Source organism: Globicephala melas, chromosome 18 (genome assembly GCF_963455315.2).
Source record: "Globicephala melas chromosome 18, mGloMel1.2, whole genome shotgun sequence".
Classification (NCBI taxonomy): domain Eukaryota; kingdom Metazoa; phylum Chordata; class Mammalia; order Artiodactyla; family Delphinidae; genus Globicephala; species Globicephala melas.
This window is the reverse complement of record NC_083331.1, coordinates 5205804-5221412: the sequence shown is the minus strand read 5'-3', so window position 1 is coordinate 5221412 and position 15609 is coordinate 5205804. Positions and strand designations below refer to the sequence as shown.

The following is a 15609-nucleotide window of genomic DNA, read 5'->3' as shown; positions in this document are numbered from 1 at the left end:
CCTTGGTGTCCATACGTTTGTTCTCTACATCTGTGTCTCAGTTTCTGCCCTGCAAACGGGTTCATCTGTACCATTTTTTCTAGGTTCCGCATATATGCGTTAATATACGATATTTGTTTTTCTCTTTCTGACTTACTTCACTCTGTATGACAGTCTCTAGATTCATCCACGTCTCTACAAATGACCCAGTTTCGTTCCTTTTTATGGCTGAGTAATATTCCATTGTATATATCCATTCGTCTGTCGATGGGCATTTAGGTTGCTTCCATGACCTGGCTATTGTAAATAGTGCTGCAATGAACATTGGGATGCATGTGTGTGTGTGTGTGTGTGTGTGTGTGTGTGTGTTTGGTACACGGGCCTCTCATTGTTGTGGCCTCTCCTGTTGCGGAGCACAGGCTCTGGACGCGCAGGCTCAGCGGCCATGGCTCACGGGCCCAGCCGCTCCGCGGCATGTGGGATCTTTCCAGACTGGGGCACGAACCCGTGTCCCCTGCATTGGCAGGCGGACTCTCAACCACTGCACCACCAGGGAAGCCTGCATGTGTCTTTTTGAATTATGTTTTTCTCTGGGTATATGCCCAGTAGTGGGATCGCTGGGTCATATGGTAATTCTGTTTTTAGTTTTTTTAAGGAACCTCCATGCTGTTCTCCATAGTGGCTGTATCAATTTACATTCCCACCAACAGTGCAAGAGGGTTCCCTTTTCTCCGCACCCTCTCCAGCATTTGTTGTTTGTACATTTTCTGATGATGCCATTCTAACTAGTGTGAGGTGATACCTCACTGTAGTTTTGATCTGCATTTCTCTAATAATTAGTGATGTTGAGCAGCTTTTCATGTGCTTCTTGGCCATTTGTATGTCCTCTTTGGAGAAATGTCTGTTTAGGTCTTCTGCCCATTTTTGGATTGGGTTGTTTGTTTTTTTAATATCGAGCTGCATGTGCTGTTTATATATTTTGGAGATTAATCCATTGTCCGTTGATTCATTTGCAAATATTTTCTCCCATTCTGAGAGTTGTCTTTTCATCTTGTTTGTAGTTTCCTTTGCTTTGCAAAAGCTTTTAAGTTTCATTAGGTCTCATTTGTTTAGTTTTGTTTTTATTTCCATTTCTCTAGGAGGTGGATCAAAAAAGATTTTGCTGTGATTTACGTCAAAGAGTGTTCTTCCTATGTTTTCCTCTAAGAGTTTTATAGTGTCCAGTCTTATATTTAGGTGTCTAATCCATTTTGAGTTTATTTTTGTGTATGGTGTTAGGGAGTGTTCTAATTTCATTCTTTCACATGTAGCTGTCCAGTTTTCCCAGCACCAGTTATTGAAGAGACTGTCTTTTCTCCATTGTATATCCTTGCCTCCTTTGTCATAGATTAGTTGACCATAGGTGCAGGGATTTATCTTTGGGCTTTCTATCCTGTTCCATTGATCTATGTTTCTGTTTTTGTGCCAGTACCAATATTGTCTTGATTACTGTAGCTTTGTAGTATAGTCTGAAGTCAGGGAGCCTGATTCCTCCAGCTCCGTTTTTTTCCCTCAAGACTGCTTTGGCTATTTGGGGTCTTTTGTGTCTCCATACAAATTTTAAGATTTTTTGTTCTGGTTCTGTAAAAAATGCCACTGGTAATTTGATAGGGATTGCATTGAATCTGTAGATTGCTTTGGGTGGTATAGTCATTTTCACAACGTTGATTCTTCCAATCCAAGAACATGGTATGTCTCTCCATCTGTTGGTATCATCTTTAATTTCTTTCACCAGTGTCTTATAGTTTTCTGCATACAGGTCTTTTTTCTCCCTAGGTAGGTTTATTCCTAGGTATTTTATTCTTTTTGTTGCAATGGTAAATGGGAGTGTTTCCTTAATTTCTCTTTCAGATTTTTCATCATTAGTGTATAGGAATGCAAGAGATTTCTGTGCATTAATTTTGTATCCTGCTACTTCACTAAATTCATTGATTAGCTCTAGTAGTTTTCTGGTAGGCTCTTTAGGATTCTCTATGTATAGTATCATGTCATCTGCAAACAGTGACAGTTTTACTTCTTCTTTTCCAATTTGGATTCCTTTTATTTCTTTTTCTTCTCTGATTGCTGTGGCTAAAACTTCCAAAACTATTTTGAATAACAGTGGTGAGAGTGGGCGACCTTGTCTTGTTCCTGATCTTAGTGGAAATGGTTTCAGTTTTTCACCATTGAGAATGATGTTGGCTGTGGGTTCATTATATATGGCCTTTGTTATGCTGAGGTAAGTTCCCTCTATGCCTACTTTCATAAATAGAGGGTTTTATCATAAATTGGTGTTGAATTTTGTCAAAAGCTTTTTCTGCATCTATTGAGATGATCATATGGTTTTTCTCCTTCAATTTGTTAATATCGTTTATCACATTGATTGATTTGCGTATACTGAAGAATTCTTGCATTCCAGGGATAAACCCCACTTGATCATGGTGTATGATCCTTTTAATGTGCTGTTGGATTCTGTTTGCTAGTATTTTGTTGAGGATTTTTGCATCTATTTATTTATTTTTTTAATTAAAAAACAATTTTTAAAGAATGGTGTTTTTTTTTAAAATATATTTTATTTATTTATTTGGTTGCACCAGGTCTTAGTTGCAGCTCGCGGGCTCCTTAGTTGCGGCTCTTGCCAGCTCCTTAGCTGTGGCACTTGGGATCCTTAGTTGTGGCTTGCGGGCTTCCTTAGTTGCGGCTTGCTGGCTCCTTAGTTGTGGCATGTGAACTCTTAGTTGCAGCATGCATGTGGGATCTAGTTCCTTGACCAGGGATTGAATCCGGGCCCCCTGCATTGGAAGCTCAGTCTTAATCACTGCACCACCAGGGAAGTCCCTTTTTAAATTAAAAAAGAAAAAGAAACCTCTCCCATTTTTAATTAGACAAACGACCATCCAGAATAAAGACTACACTTTCCAACCTGCCACGCAACCACGAGTTTTCATGTAACTAAGTACTGTTCATGAAGTGTAAGCAGGTGTGGTGTCACTTCCTTGAAGTGTCATTCAAGAAAAGGGGATGGTATTCATTTTCTATTGCTGCAAAGACAAATTCCTACACAGCAGCACAGAATAACAAAAATGTATGCTCGCTCAGTTTCTGCAGGTCAAGAGCGCCCCTTTGGCTCAGCAGGTTTACCTGCTCTGGGTTTCACAAGGTCAAAATCAAGTTGCTGGCCAGCTGAGCTCTGCTAGGGAGGCTCTGGGAAGAACTTGGGTTGCTGGCAGAATCCAGGTCCTGTGGTTGTAGGACTGAGGTCACCATTTCCTTGCCAACTGTCACCTGGAGGCATCCCTTAGCTCCTGGAGGCCTCTCTCCAGTCCTGACACGTGGGTCCTGCATCCCAGAGCCAGTAATGGCACCTGGAATCCTCTCACACACAGAATCTCTCTGACTTTTCCTTCTGCTGAGCTCTTGGATTCCGGCTGGAGAAAATTTTCTGCTCTTAAGCGTTTGTATGATTAGATTGGGCCCACCAGATAATCCAGGATTAAGTTAAGTTAAGGTCCCCAACTTAACTACATCTGTAAAGTCATTTTTGTCCTATAACAGAACATACCCACAGGTTCAAGGGATTACGAGGTAGACATCTTTCAGGGATCAATATTCCACCCACCATAGGGGCCTACCCTTCTTCCTTTGTTTCTTCCCTCCTGCTGCTTAGAAAGTGGGTGTCATAGCTGGAGTGCCCTATGGGACCGTGAAATGAGGGGCTAATTTAGGGGTAGCAGAAAGGGAAGTCAAAGTAACCTGGGCCCCAGGCAATTCTGCAGCAATATTCCAGTCCTGAATCACCTGCCTCCAGACTTCTGTGTAGGAGAGAAATTAACTTCACTCTTCAGCCTCTGCTATTTGGGGTTTCCAGTAGTCACAGCCAAACCTAACCACACAGTAGCATCTAAGGAAATGACTTATTAAGGAGGTCTGGGACATTCACCTATTTGGGGGAGCCTATGGACCCCTAAACAAATTCCACTTTGTAAAGAGACTTTCTATCTTTGGTCAACAGACAATCCCTAAATTAGTTCAAACATGTCTACCTTTCATATAAAGCTAGTTGAATTGGGGCATCAGTGCTGTCTGAACTGTAACTTCAGCATGACTGGTTTTGCCTCTTTATTTGACAGAGTTAGTAGTTTATTTTTGCTCCTGCTTGGTCAGCACCAATGTGGTTTTTCAGCCCAGACACTCTCTTGTGAAGATCCAGGACAATACCTAGCTACGCCCATCAGAGGGAGGATCTGAGGACCCAGACAAAAGGGCACACATTCCTTTTGTGTCACTTGTTGTCAGCTCTGAGGTCTTCTGCGCGAAGTGCTGTCCTTGCTCTAGCGAGATGAGAAAGACCTCAGTTTCTGGAGGAACCGCCCCACCCACCCGTGTATGCGCTCTTACATACATGATTGTATTTAACCCTTACTCAATCACATGAGATCGCATTACCGGTAATTCACAGGCGAGTAGACAGACTCAGAGGGATTAAGTTATTTGCCCTTGTTCAGAAGAGCCATAAATAGTGGATGCAGAAGGGGAAGTTAAACCCTTCCCAGAGCGCTGAGAGCCAGCACTGTTAATTTCTGTATTTGTCCAGCGATCCTCCCCTCTCTTCTCCACTGGATCTCAGGACAACAGGCGACATGAAAGTTGGCTTGTGCTTTACAAAGTCTGCGTGTTTGTGTGTCTCCTCATCTAGAGGAGAAATAATCTGTACTTCTGGTCGAGAAAATTAGACTTTCAACATTAAATTAAAATAAACCTTGCATTTATTTATTGCAATAAATTCAATTGTACAGTATTTTCAATTTGTTTTTAAATCTTGGAGATTATTTTGTACATTTTATTGTGTTTCTAGAACTACTGAAGTGGAAATAGTTCCAGGTAATATAGCAATTTCAAATTGGCAATATCCAGACATATCCAGATGTGTGAAACTTCTGAATTTTTTAGAGCATGTATAAGTAGGAGAAATGATTTTTCAAATTCTCATTACCTTGGACATAAGACTAATTGAGAATTCAGGAAAATATTAGAATTTATTCAAATGATACAAATTACAGCAAAAACACTTACAATTTTGTATGTGTAATGATGACTAGATGTGAGAGTTCAGTGTATTCTATAATGCAGACAAGAATCTTGACTGTATGCTGATGAAACAGCAAATATTTAAGGTGTTTATATGTTCTGTGTTTAGGGAAAGACTAAACAATTCAACTTGAAAGTGAATTATAAAATATTGCTTAAGGCTAGAGCTATCTATGCTTTCAAAAGCCATAGCATTTCACTTATAGAGAAAAATAATTTTAGTTAAAAAGGAATAAAATTTTATTGTCCATTCTATCTCATGATATATAAATGTAGCATACTTTAATATGGGAACCTGGCATTGGCAGGTAATCACTAGGTAGCCTAAAACACCTGTATCCGTCACCTTCACTCTCTAAACAGCTACCGGTAGCTACTATTTGTAGAGCTTCACCTCTTCTTCCTACTCCGAGTCACCCGCAGATCCTTTCCCCACAGCTGTCCACAAGCTGCTACAAGCTGTCCACATGTAGCAATTTCCTGAAGGCTGGCTGCCAGCTGAGTGGCTCCGTCACCCCCAGTTCTTTTTCAGGGAAGCCTTTCTGCTTCCTGTGGCCCTGCCTCGGCTTCCCATTAGGTTTATTGCTCCCCCATCTAGCTTGTCAGAATGGCTGTGAGTAAAATTTGATTTAGTGTTAACCCAGAACTTCCCTCTTCTGACCCTTCTAAGTACTTGATTTTCAGGAGGGTTTCTAGGTGATGCTGTTGAAGTATGAAAGACCTCAGTTGTGAACTTTTTTCTTAGAAAAAAAATTTTAATTCCTTATGCAATCGTGCAATACTTCAGCAATCAGCCAGCTTCTACCAAAGTTCCAACTTGTGTTCTTCTAAAGACAGCTTTTCCTGCCTGCAAACACTGTGTCAACACAGAGAATTGAGACAGTTACCTGAGTGGACAGTTTTTGTCAGCAGCAATGTCATCAGGCCCTTGGGAGATGGCTGCGCTGGGCGGGGAAATAAAAAGAGTATATAGTAAGGTGTCCGTGGTTCCTACCTACACCCTGATCTTTGTCACCACTGCAGTCCACATAAGACATACCCTAAACACATGCACACAAAATGCACACAGGCCAACAAACAAAACCAGACACACGAAGATAGACTCACCCTAAGACACACCCACACCTACATAGAAACCCAGATCTGGGGAGAAAGAGAAGGAGGAAGAGAATGGGAATGGAAGAACAGGCAGACTTCACCGACTTGAAAGGGCAATGCCATACTTAGATTTCATTCAAACTTAAATGCATTGAACGGAACTAGTTGAAGGAGAGGATGTGGAGAGAGGGTCGGCCCTGGACGCAGGGCCAAGATTAATCTGAGAAATCAAAGCAGCCTTTGTGGTTCAAAAGGAGAAATTTGGGGAACCTGAGTGACTCCTATGGACTCTGATCAATTCACCGATAATCAGTCCAATCTCCGATTGGGACGACCAGGCAAGGGCGGCTTCCAGACGTGTCGGCACAGAGAGCAAGAGCCCAGTAAACCTTGCTGGATGCATTCTGGCGCCAGTCCCGGATCGAAAGGGGCAAGTGAATTGCAGATGCCAAACCCGTTGAAAACAATAGGCAGGACCTGAAATCACCACCAACTCAGATGTTGTTATTGCGTGGTATGAGTTTGGCTTTTAAGGTGAGAACGTCTTCGAGTAACCGTAAGCAAAACTACAGGAAGGACTTTATCGCGAAAGAAAGGGGGACTTTGTCGGGCACTGTTGCGGACACCATGAGACCCGACGCTGTGCACGAGGAGGCCCGGGTCCTCGACCCCGGCGCCGGCTCCCCGTGGCTCCTGGTGTTGGATGTGTGTGTGTGTGGCGCGGAGCCCGCGCGGGATCTTGCGGCGCCCGCGCGGGATCTTCCGGAGCCCGGGACTACAGTCGTGGGCTGAGCCCGGACAGTGCTGCAGCCGCCTGGTCTGCGCGCGCCATCGGCGCCCGGCGGCGCTCCACGATCGTACCTCACCGCGGATGGAAGATTCCGGGAGGAACGGTGGGGTTCATGGTCCAGCGGGGATGCCCTTTGGAGAGTGGCGGACGTGGAGGCGCGGACGGCGAGCCGCGGATGCTGCGGCGCTCGGGCCGACGCGCGCTCGCAGCGGCTGCGCTCTGCGTTGGCCGAAACCCCGTCTCCCTCCGCGCCGAGGCCGCTTTCCCGGGCGTTCGCGGTGTGCGTCTGTTCACTGAGGCGGAGGAGCGCGCCGTGCCTGAGGAGCAGAGGGAGGCTGGCAGCCCCACAGCGGAGGTGGGTACCACAGTCACCTCGGGTTCCGGCACCCGGCGGTAGCTTGAGTGGCCGAAAGAGGCCGGGCTGGCTGATTTGTTTCGGGCTCCAGGGAGGTCTCACTGTTCAGGACTCCTCACGCGAGAGTCTGGGCCGCGTGCGTGGGCTCGGCTGGCAGGTCCGAGCGCCCCAGCGCCCCGTCGGCCGAGGGTGGCCGCTCAGACTCGGAGACGCGCACGTCCAGCCGCACGCGGGTCGCCCGGTGGGGCCTGACCTGGACCCAGTGGCCGGAGGAGTAGGGACTACGCGCTCCGTCCCGCTTCGGGTGAGGCCCCGCGTGGCTGCGGCCCGAGCTCGGTCGCCCTCCTTCCTGTCTTACGGGCGCATCTGGCGTGCCGGGCTCCGCTCTCCGCTGCCTCCCTTGGTCTCCCTGGGAGACCGGCCTCTAATGGCAACTACACTTCGCCGCCGCCACCACGTGCCCTGGCGACTGTGCGCCAGGCCCGGTAATAAACTTGAAGGACATCATCTCATTTCGTCCTTGTGCTGAGCCCATTTTATGGAAGGGGAAACACAGAATTCAGGGGTTTGTTCCAGGGCCCGCGTAGTTAAGGGTTGGGGGGACCGAAAGCCGGGCCTCTTCTGCGCGGAGGCACCAGCCCCGGCGGCCGGAGCCCCAGCCCAGCAGAGCGGCAGAGCCGCACGCCGGCCGGAGTCAGACCGCGCCCTCCGCCGCCGAGCCCGGCCCCAGGCGGCCCGCGCCTCTTCTCCTCGGGTTGGCGAACCCTGGAACCCCCAGCGGGGAGGCCGCGGCGCGCGGTTGGGCCCGGAGCCTCGGAGAGGGCGGCGGCTTCCGCGTGGAGCCCTGAAGACCTCCTTGGCCTCAGAGGACAAGCCACCGCACCTCCAGCAACCGGGCGGCCGAGCTCCAGCAGGTAGGTCCTCCCTCCACCCCACAGCATCAGCTTCCCTGGTGTCAGATGAGGACAGCCTCTCCTGGTGAAGGATGCTGTGGGCAGTCTATTTATGAGGAAGGGCGGCGTTAAAACTAGGACGCGCTCAGTAAAGATCAGTGGTTATATGAACAAGAGGAGGTTTGTCAAAGGAGAGGGGCTGCAGGAGACTCGGGAAGTCTCTGCAGCTGCGATTCCCCAGCTGCTTCCGAAAATGATGATGATAATAAAACAACCAATATTTGTGGAGGGATAACTACTTTCTAGATACTGAATTCAGCGCTTTACATGTATTCTTTGGTTTAAACCTCACAACTCTATGAGGAGGTATCCGCTTTCACTTTACGGATGAGAAAAGCGAGGCAGGGGGAAGTGGAGTAATTTTATCAGGGTCACGGCTGGTATTTGAGGGACCCGAGGTCTGAATGTAGTCTTGCTAGACTCCAGAGCCCAGGCGGGTGTGGAGAGGCTGCAGGGGCTCACAGCCTGTGAGACGTCTCACTGATGAGGAAGTTCTCCTTTCTGATCCACAGAACCTTCTTTTATTCGGAGGGGCGTTATGACTCGATTTCTCTCTCTCTCTCAAGAAAACCGCACACGCACAAAAAAACAATAACAATAAAACCCAAAAAGCAGAAACAAAAACCACCAACAAAGCAAAAACAAACCCTGCATCTCTTTGCAAACGAAAATAATAGCGGCGACTCTTGGGAGTGAGCCGTTGTCTCGGAACCGGTGGAAACGCTGGGGAGGCGCCTTCAGGCGTGCACTGGGGCTGTGCTGCCCGTCCAAGGGCCGCGGGGAGGAGCAGGGTGGCCCGGAGGTTGGAAGCCCACTACGTCGGGGCCTGTGTTCCCCTAACACAAGACACTCTTGGCCCTCAGGCTCCAGGGGTGGAAACTCATCCAGAGCAACACTTCCTTCGGAGGAGCCCCCGAAAAACGCCTCGCCTGGACGGCCGCTTTGGGCGTTTCTCTGTCCCCCTCGGTGCGGGGCCGGGTGGCATCTCTGGCTCTGCACTTATTCATCGACAGCCTGCCACACTCCGAAACCCCATGCCTATGGGCTCTACTGCCTAAGAAATTAATTCATTTTCAGAGGTGGCTCCTAAATTTACAATGAAACAAAACAAAACACCTGAAAATCCACCTGCTGATACGCTTTCCCAACCTAAAACCCAAACGTGGTGCCTAACCGGGTTTTCCCTGGTTAGTGCCAAAAAAAAAAAAAATGCTGCTTTAATTTTTTAAATGAATTGGAATCATTGCACTGCAAGAAGGGTTTGATACAAAGCAAGCGGAATCAATTTTCTTCTCTTTCCACGTTATCTGTATTTATTAAACGTTTTCCACAAACATCATCTGAACACGAGGCCCAGACCCTGAAACAAGCAACTGACCTGGAAACCACAGACCTGTTTGCAAAGAACTGTTAGGTAATTTTAAAACTTTAAATAAAAATAACCATCTTGCCTGAAATTCCCCAACCACATACATTTTCATCATCTCTAAGGATGAGGAAGTCATACCCTGTGGATAGTTTCCAAGGTGGGTCAGGCCACCCTGATTGTCCCCACACAGTCTTCCCTGCCCTGAGATCAGGAACCAGATCCCCATCTGGAATAGAAAGCTCCAGATATCTTCAGTGTAGTGATTGCTCAGGGGCCGTCTTTCTTCCCCCAAACCTTCGCTCCAGGCCCATCTCCCCTTGCCGTCTCTGGGAGTTTGGGCACAAAGGGGTGTACAGCGATGCTGTCGCTGCCCCTGTGCCCCAGCCCTGCCACCACCCAGCCACGCTTGCAAGACATTCTTTTCTTCAGAGGAAAGAGGTGGAGGCTGAAGGATGTGTACTGGTGAAGGATGTGGTTCTGCTAAAAGGATTAAAAAAGAAGAGGAGAAGGAGGAATTATTCTGTTCCGTGGGCATTGATTTCACTAGGTCTTTGAAACTTCACATGTTTCCTTTCAGTTATTTCTAAACGTTAAGGCAGAGGCTGGAGTAAAAATGGCTCTGTTCCCCGGGCAGGTTGAGGCGCTCCATCCAGTTTGCCTGCTGTGTTGGGGACGGTTCCAGTTTGTATAGTTTCTGTTGTCTTTTGAAGAGCCGGCTTCTCTAAAGAGGTCCACGGTTCTGGAGTGATGGTACCTGCACGGCAGCACAGACGTTGCCAGTCCAACAGTATCACCCAAAGAGGCCCCAGATATTTCAGAAAACGTCTCTTCTCCTTCCAGAAGGTGGGCCAACGTCTCCCCACCGCGCCCCAGTTGGCACTAGGCGCCTCACAGCCCGGGCTCTCCCCTCCAGTCTGGGGTGGGCCGCCCAGCTCCTGCCCCAGCGAACGGCCTGGACCAGTGGTCACACCCGGGGTCCTGGGTCCGCGCCTCCCTCCTTTGCGGGTGGCCGATGCCACCGGGCAGGGAGGAGCCCCATCTCTCACCGAGATTCTTGCGGTCGCAGAGGCGCCACACTGGAAGGCTGAGGCGACGCGCTAAGGCCAGGCGGCAGGCGGCCCTCCCGGGCGGCGGCGGGGACCGCGGGCGGCACAGCACCCCCGGGGGGCGGCGGGGGCGGCAGCGCCAGCAGCTCCTCGCCCGAGGTCACCGCGCAGTCCTGCTCGGGCTCCGCGTCCCTACCGCCCGCGGCCACGGTCCCGCCGCTGCGCTTCTTGTCCTCCTCCTTTTTCCACTTCATTCGGCGGTTTTGGAACCAGATCTTGATGTGTCTCTCTGTCAAGTTCAGCATGACGGCCAGCTCCACCCGGCGCGGCCTGGAGATGTATTTGTTGAACAGGAATTCCTTCTCCAGCTCCAGCAGCTGCGCGCGAGTGTAAGCGGTGCGCGTCCGCTTGTTCTCCTCTGGCTCCGCTGCGTAGGCACCACCTGCGGGCGACACAGCACGTGAATGTGGTCCCTGATCCCTGGCTTCTCCTGCCTGTCCCCACCCGTGCAGTCCAACCCTTTTGCCCCAATCCTAGGAGCCCTGACCCCTTCCCAGCCGCTCCGGCCACCGAGCTCAGGCCCTCTATCCGAGAGCCCAGTCTGGGGCACGCAGCCCTTCCCTAGTACGGTTTGCCTTTTCTTGGAGGTCAAAGCTGCATGGGTTCTCTCCGTGGCTCTATCAACGAGTGGTTCTAGAATGTTGGTTCACTTAACCGCTGTTTGGGTTGGTGCTGATTAAAATGCACATAACAGATATCTAAACCGACTGGATTCTACCAAGGCAAAAAAAATGTCTTTAATACAGTACTTAAAAAAAACCTTTCTGACGATGACCCACAGTAACAAATACATTTCAAATCATCACCCAGTTCACACACTGATATGTGTAACTGCCACACAAAAAAATTTAGGACCTTAAACCAAACTTTACCACCTATGATGCTATCTAATTTCTCCTATTGTTTACTGTTTCATTAAAAACAAGGTTTCAACCCAGTAAATGGATTTCACGACCGACTAATGGGTGCAACCTTCAGTTTGAAAAACCTTGAGCTAATAAAATTCCCGAGGTTATGACATATATTGTCATATCTGACCATATACTATCTCTCTATCAAGTTATACTGTAGTCAGCCCCAACTCAAGAACTGGTAAATTCTCTATAATTGTCATTCTAACCTCGGCTGGGCACCTGCCCTGGACGAGAAGGGAGAAACCATTCTGAGCCCCGGAGAAGGTCAACCCCAGCCTCTGTGTCCTGGGCCCCAAATACTGGCCAAGGCAGGAGGGGAGGCTAGGGAGGGGAGCCTCGGGGCCGGATCCCCCACTGGGGAGCTGAGAGCCTGGCAGGGTAGAGGAGCCCCGAGCCCGGGTGGTGCGGAAGCGACAGCCAGGCCCGGCCTGGTAGATTAGCACCGCTCACCCGGTGTTTGTGGCTGTGCGCCTCCAGGCCCTGATCTTTTCCTTTCTGGGTGACATGCCGACTACGCCCAGGCTGTGGACTCTGGGGCGGTGAGTTCCAGCGAAACACAGGGAAGAGTCCTAAATCGGCGTGTACGTAGGGCAGAGGTATGTGACATTTCTCCTGCAACTAGAGTTGAAAAGCTAGTGTGTGTGTTTCTAGAATACAAGCCACCAGGGGTTTCCCCCCAGGCCAAAAGGAGGTGCCCAGAAGCCAAGGCAGAGGCTCCGGTCCGAGTCAGCAGAGTCCTGCTTGCTGGGGGCGTCTCTCGGAGTCTGAACACTTCCAAGCCTTCCTTGGCTTGGGAGAGAAACGAGGGAGCCTTAAAAGAACATCTGAAAAGGTCCTCTGAAGTTCATAAATTCAACCCACAACCTCGCGGGGCTTTGGCCCTTTTTCGGCAGCCTCCCCAAAGCTCTCTGAGAGGCTGCGCAAGGCCCACTAGCCCAGGGGTGCTGTGCCTAGGATGAGTTGGCAGGGGGTGAAGGCGTAGGATGGAGGCTGTTGGGAAGACGTCAGGACCCCCAGCCTGCACTGTTCTCCAAGGCGCAGGGGGAGGCGTTTAGGGGCAAGCCCGCCAGCAAGGCAGCCGCCGTTCATTTCTTAGGGCGAGGGTTTTGGAAGTTCCTGTTGTTAGTAGTATGCATATCCGATCTACGTATAAAGGCCCTTTGGTCACTTCTTTCTCTCCAGGGGTGTGAAACCCCAGTAGGAGCGGGCAGGCGAGCTCCCAGACCCTTGAAGTTTGGTTCCTTCCAGAGCTTCCGGGGAGGACGGCCCTGGCTGCAGCAGCATCGTGCAAGCAGCTGCCCGGAGGGCGCCTCCCGCCCCCCAGCCCCCGGCGGGCTGAGCCTGCAGTGGGTCAGAGGGCGCAGGCAAAGGCCCCTCCGACCGCGACCCTCCAGCCCGAGGAAGTCACCCTTCCAGAGCTACCCCATGCCCCGGCAAGGCTGCCGATTTTCCTTCGGGTTTTCCTTTCCGGCTCTTTCGGTCCGCCCGAGCCCAAGCTCCACCTGAGCAGCTGTAACACCCCCGGGAGGTGGGAAGTTACCCCACCGCAGAAAGGCTTTTTCGGGTCCTCCCTCGCATTCTTCCTGGGGAGGCCGCGAGGAGGGCCGGGGATTCGAGAAATGCGCGCCCCCAGCCCCCAGCGCGCCGTGGGAAGGGGGCCCGGGCGGGAGGCAGCTCCTGGCAGGAGACTACGGACTGGGAGTCCCGCGCCCACGGCCCGGGGACGCCGTCCTCCCGCCTCCCAAGAATCCCGCATTTGCCAAGGCTCCGAGGCCTTTGGCCGCGGCCGCGTGGGCTGAGGAAGGGTCGTGCGGGGTTTCGCCACCGGTGGGGAAGATCGCGGCCGAGTTTGGACCCTGTTCTGCCTCAGGACCTGCCCGGTCCCCACACAGCCTTCGCGAGAAAGTGGGGAGAGGCGAGCCCCGGGGATGAGCCCGGATCTCCCCAAGCCCGTCTTGGCTGCGCAAGGGGCAGAGTTGGGCAGGCTAGCCAGACTCGGCAGGCGGGGGCCGAGGATTCCCGGGGCGGGGGGCGCGGGCACCTCCAGCCTCTTTCCCCTGACTCCCGACTGTTAGTTGGAAGGAAAAGAAAAGTCCACTATTTGCAGTGCAGGTGTGACTAGAAGTGGCTTCGGCACGGAAGCGATAAGATTGTGTGGCGGCCGCACAGGCCGCGCCAGAGATCGCCGCCGGCTCTGGGCCGGGAAGACCTTCCGTTACAGGCCGGCGCCTGGGGCTCCCTGTTTCGCCTGTGCCAGAGGGCATCTCCTTCCTCGAACTGACTGGCAGGGACGCAGCGCGGGGAGAGCCCGTCAAACACTTCCGTTGGTTCAAAAGTGAATGAGCATCGCAGACGCCTCTCCCAGCTGCTCGGTTTCGAGGGTGAGCGACCAGTCCTCGGCCCTGCGGTGACCCCCAGCCCCGGCCGCTGGACACCTTGCACGCTTGGGTACGGCTTTCCTTCTCTGCTTTTCTGCACCTACTTAGTGCCCCTGAGACGGCCTGGCTTTCTTTACTGGAGCCGCCCGCGGGGGTTGGGGGCGGTGCTCAAGGCGAGAAGGGGCCCGGGGCTCCGAAGGCGCGCTCCGGCCGGGCCGGGAGCATCCCAGAGCCCTGCTCGGCTCCCTCGGCGCGCCCTCCCGGGAGTCCTGGGCGGGCGGACCCCCACCTGGGGGAGGATTGGAGGGTACGAGGCCTTGAGCTCGGCCAGCCCTAGGCTCGCAGGGAGAGCGCGGGCTCCTGGAGTTCAGCGGACAGGGAAGGAAGGACTTTAGGCTGCCAGGAAGAGAGCTGAGTGGGAAAGACGCTCCAAGTTGGACCAGAAAAGCGCTTCTTTGCAAAATGGCCTGGTTAGCTCCCTGTATGCTTTAGTCCGACTCTAGGTTATCCATAGGGTCTGGGGACGCAAACTGGGAGAGAGTCCTGGGAAGCGCTTGGAGGTAGGGGCAGCCGGGTGGAGACCGGGTGAGGACAAAGCGGGCGGGAGCCAGGCTTACCTGCCCACTGGCCTTTCCACGCGTGAGCCTTGGTAGACTTCATCCACGGGAAAGGCAGCTGGACGCGGCAGGGCTCCTCCAGGGCGCCCGGCTCAGCTCCATCCGGGAAGGGCCCGGCCGGCGGGCGGGGGAGCGCGAGCTGAGCCGGGAGGTGGTGGTGGAGGTGCGCCACCGCGGGGTCGTCGGCAAGCGGGGGCACCTCGTACGGGGAGATGTCCGGAGGGCTGCCCTGCTCCAGCGCGCTCAGGGCGCCCGGGAATGGAGGCGGCGGCGGCGGCAGCGGCGGGGGCTGGCGGCCCATGTACAGGCACGCAGGGGGGCTGGCGCTGAACTCTGGCGCCGGGCCCCGCTGGAACGCGCAAGGGTCCTTGTACAGCTGCGTGGCCGCGTAGTACTGCTCCTCGCCATTCATGGCTGCCGCCCGGCCTTGCGGACCGGGAGAAGGGGGCTGGAGCCAGGGACTTGGAGCTGTGCGGCGCTCCCACTCCCGGAGGCACCCCTGCAGCTCTGACAGCTCGGCACCGCTCGGAGAGGTGACCCGGTGCCGGCGGGACGGGCGGGCGGCCGCCGCGCCATAGGCTCCGCTGTGCCCCACGTGGCTCTGCCTGAGGCCATTATTGGCCTGGCTGGCTGCCTTAAGAAGCCGGGCCCAGGTACCCACGAGCGCCTGAACGTTTCAGTTTTCTCTTTCAGCCGAGTTTACTACACCTGTATGTGCAGTTGGCAGTACTCGCCAAAGTGGGGCACGAATGAAATTACTAGACTTTCTGTTCACTTATAGAAACATATTTTCCTCATACGTTAAACAGTCTATTTTCCTTGTACGTTTGATAATATACATATTAGTTCATTGGTATAATTTATAAATATACATCTGTTGCGGTTGTACACAGACTTTTAAAAAATTGTCAGGGAATACGGTCAAAATATTTTGCGGACCCCAG

The 15609-nt window shown here is 52.1% G+C and overlaps 2 protein-coding genes across 2 annotated transcripts in view; both read right to left on the bottom strand.

Moving 5' to 3' along the window:
* The window catches only part of LOC138842419 (putative uncharacterized protein ENSP00000383309), a 28653-nt gene extending 19365 nt beyond the window's left edge, over positions 1-9288 (bottom strand). Inside the window, exons 1-3 of the mRNA XM_070044113.1 lie at positions 9211-9288; positions 7448-7581; positions 7050-7290 (exon numbers count right to left, since the gene is read on the bottom strand). Of these exons, the coding sequence (XP_069900214.1) occupies positions 7050-7290; positions 7448-7581; positions 9211-9288 (453 nt within the window). The remainder of the gene's footprint in view (positions 1-7049; positions 7291-7447; positions 7582-9210) is intronic.
* Positions 9289-10692: 1404 nt separating this feature from the next.
* PDX1 (pancreatic and duodenal homeobox 1) lies at positions 10693-15077 on the bottom strand. The gene is made up of 2 exons (XM_030882126.2): positions 14666-15077; positions 10693-11138 (listed from the first exon to the last, which is right to left on the bottom strand). The coding sequence occupies exons 1-2, from the start codon at positions 15075-15077 to the stop codon at positions 10693-10695; spliced, it is 858 nt and encodes a 285-aa protein (XP_030737986.2).
* Positions 15078-15609: the final 532 nt, after the last annotated feature.

What these genes read in the sequence shown, in the direction of transcription:
- PDX1 (XM_030882126.2), bottom strand. Translation starts at nt 15,077, where the DNA reads ATGAATGGCGAGGAGCAGTACTACGCGGCCACGCAGCTGTACAAGGAC. An exon ending in GTGGAAAGGCCAGTGGGCAG is followed by an intron (nt 11,139 to 14,665) that starts GTAAGCCTGGCT and finishes TGTCGCCCGCAG; the next exon opens with GTGGTGCCTACGCAGCGGAG.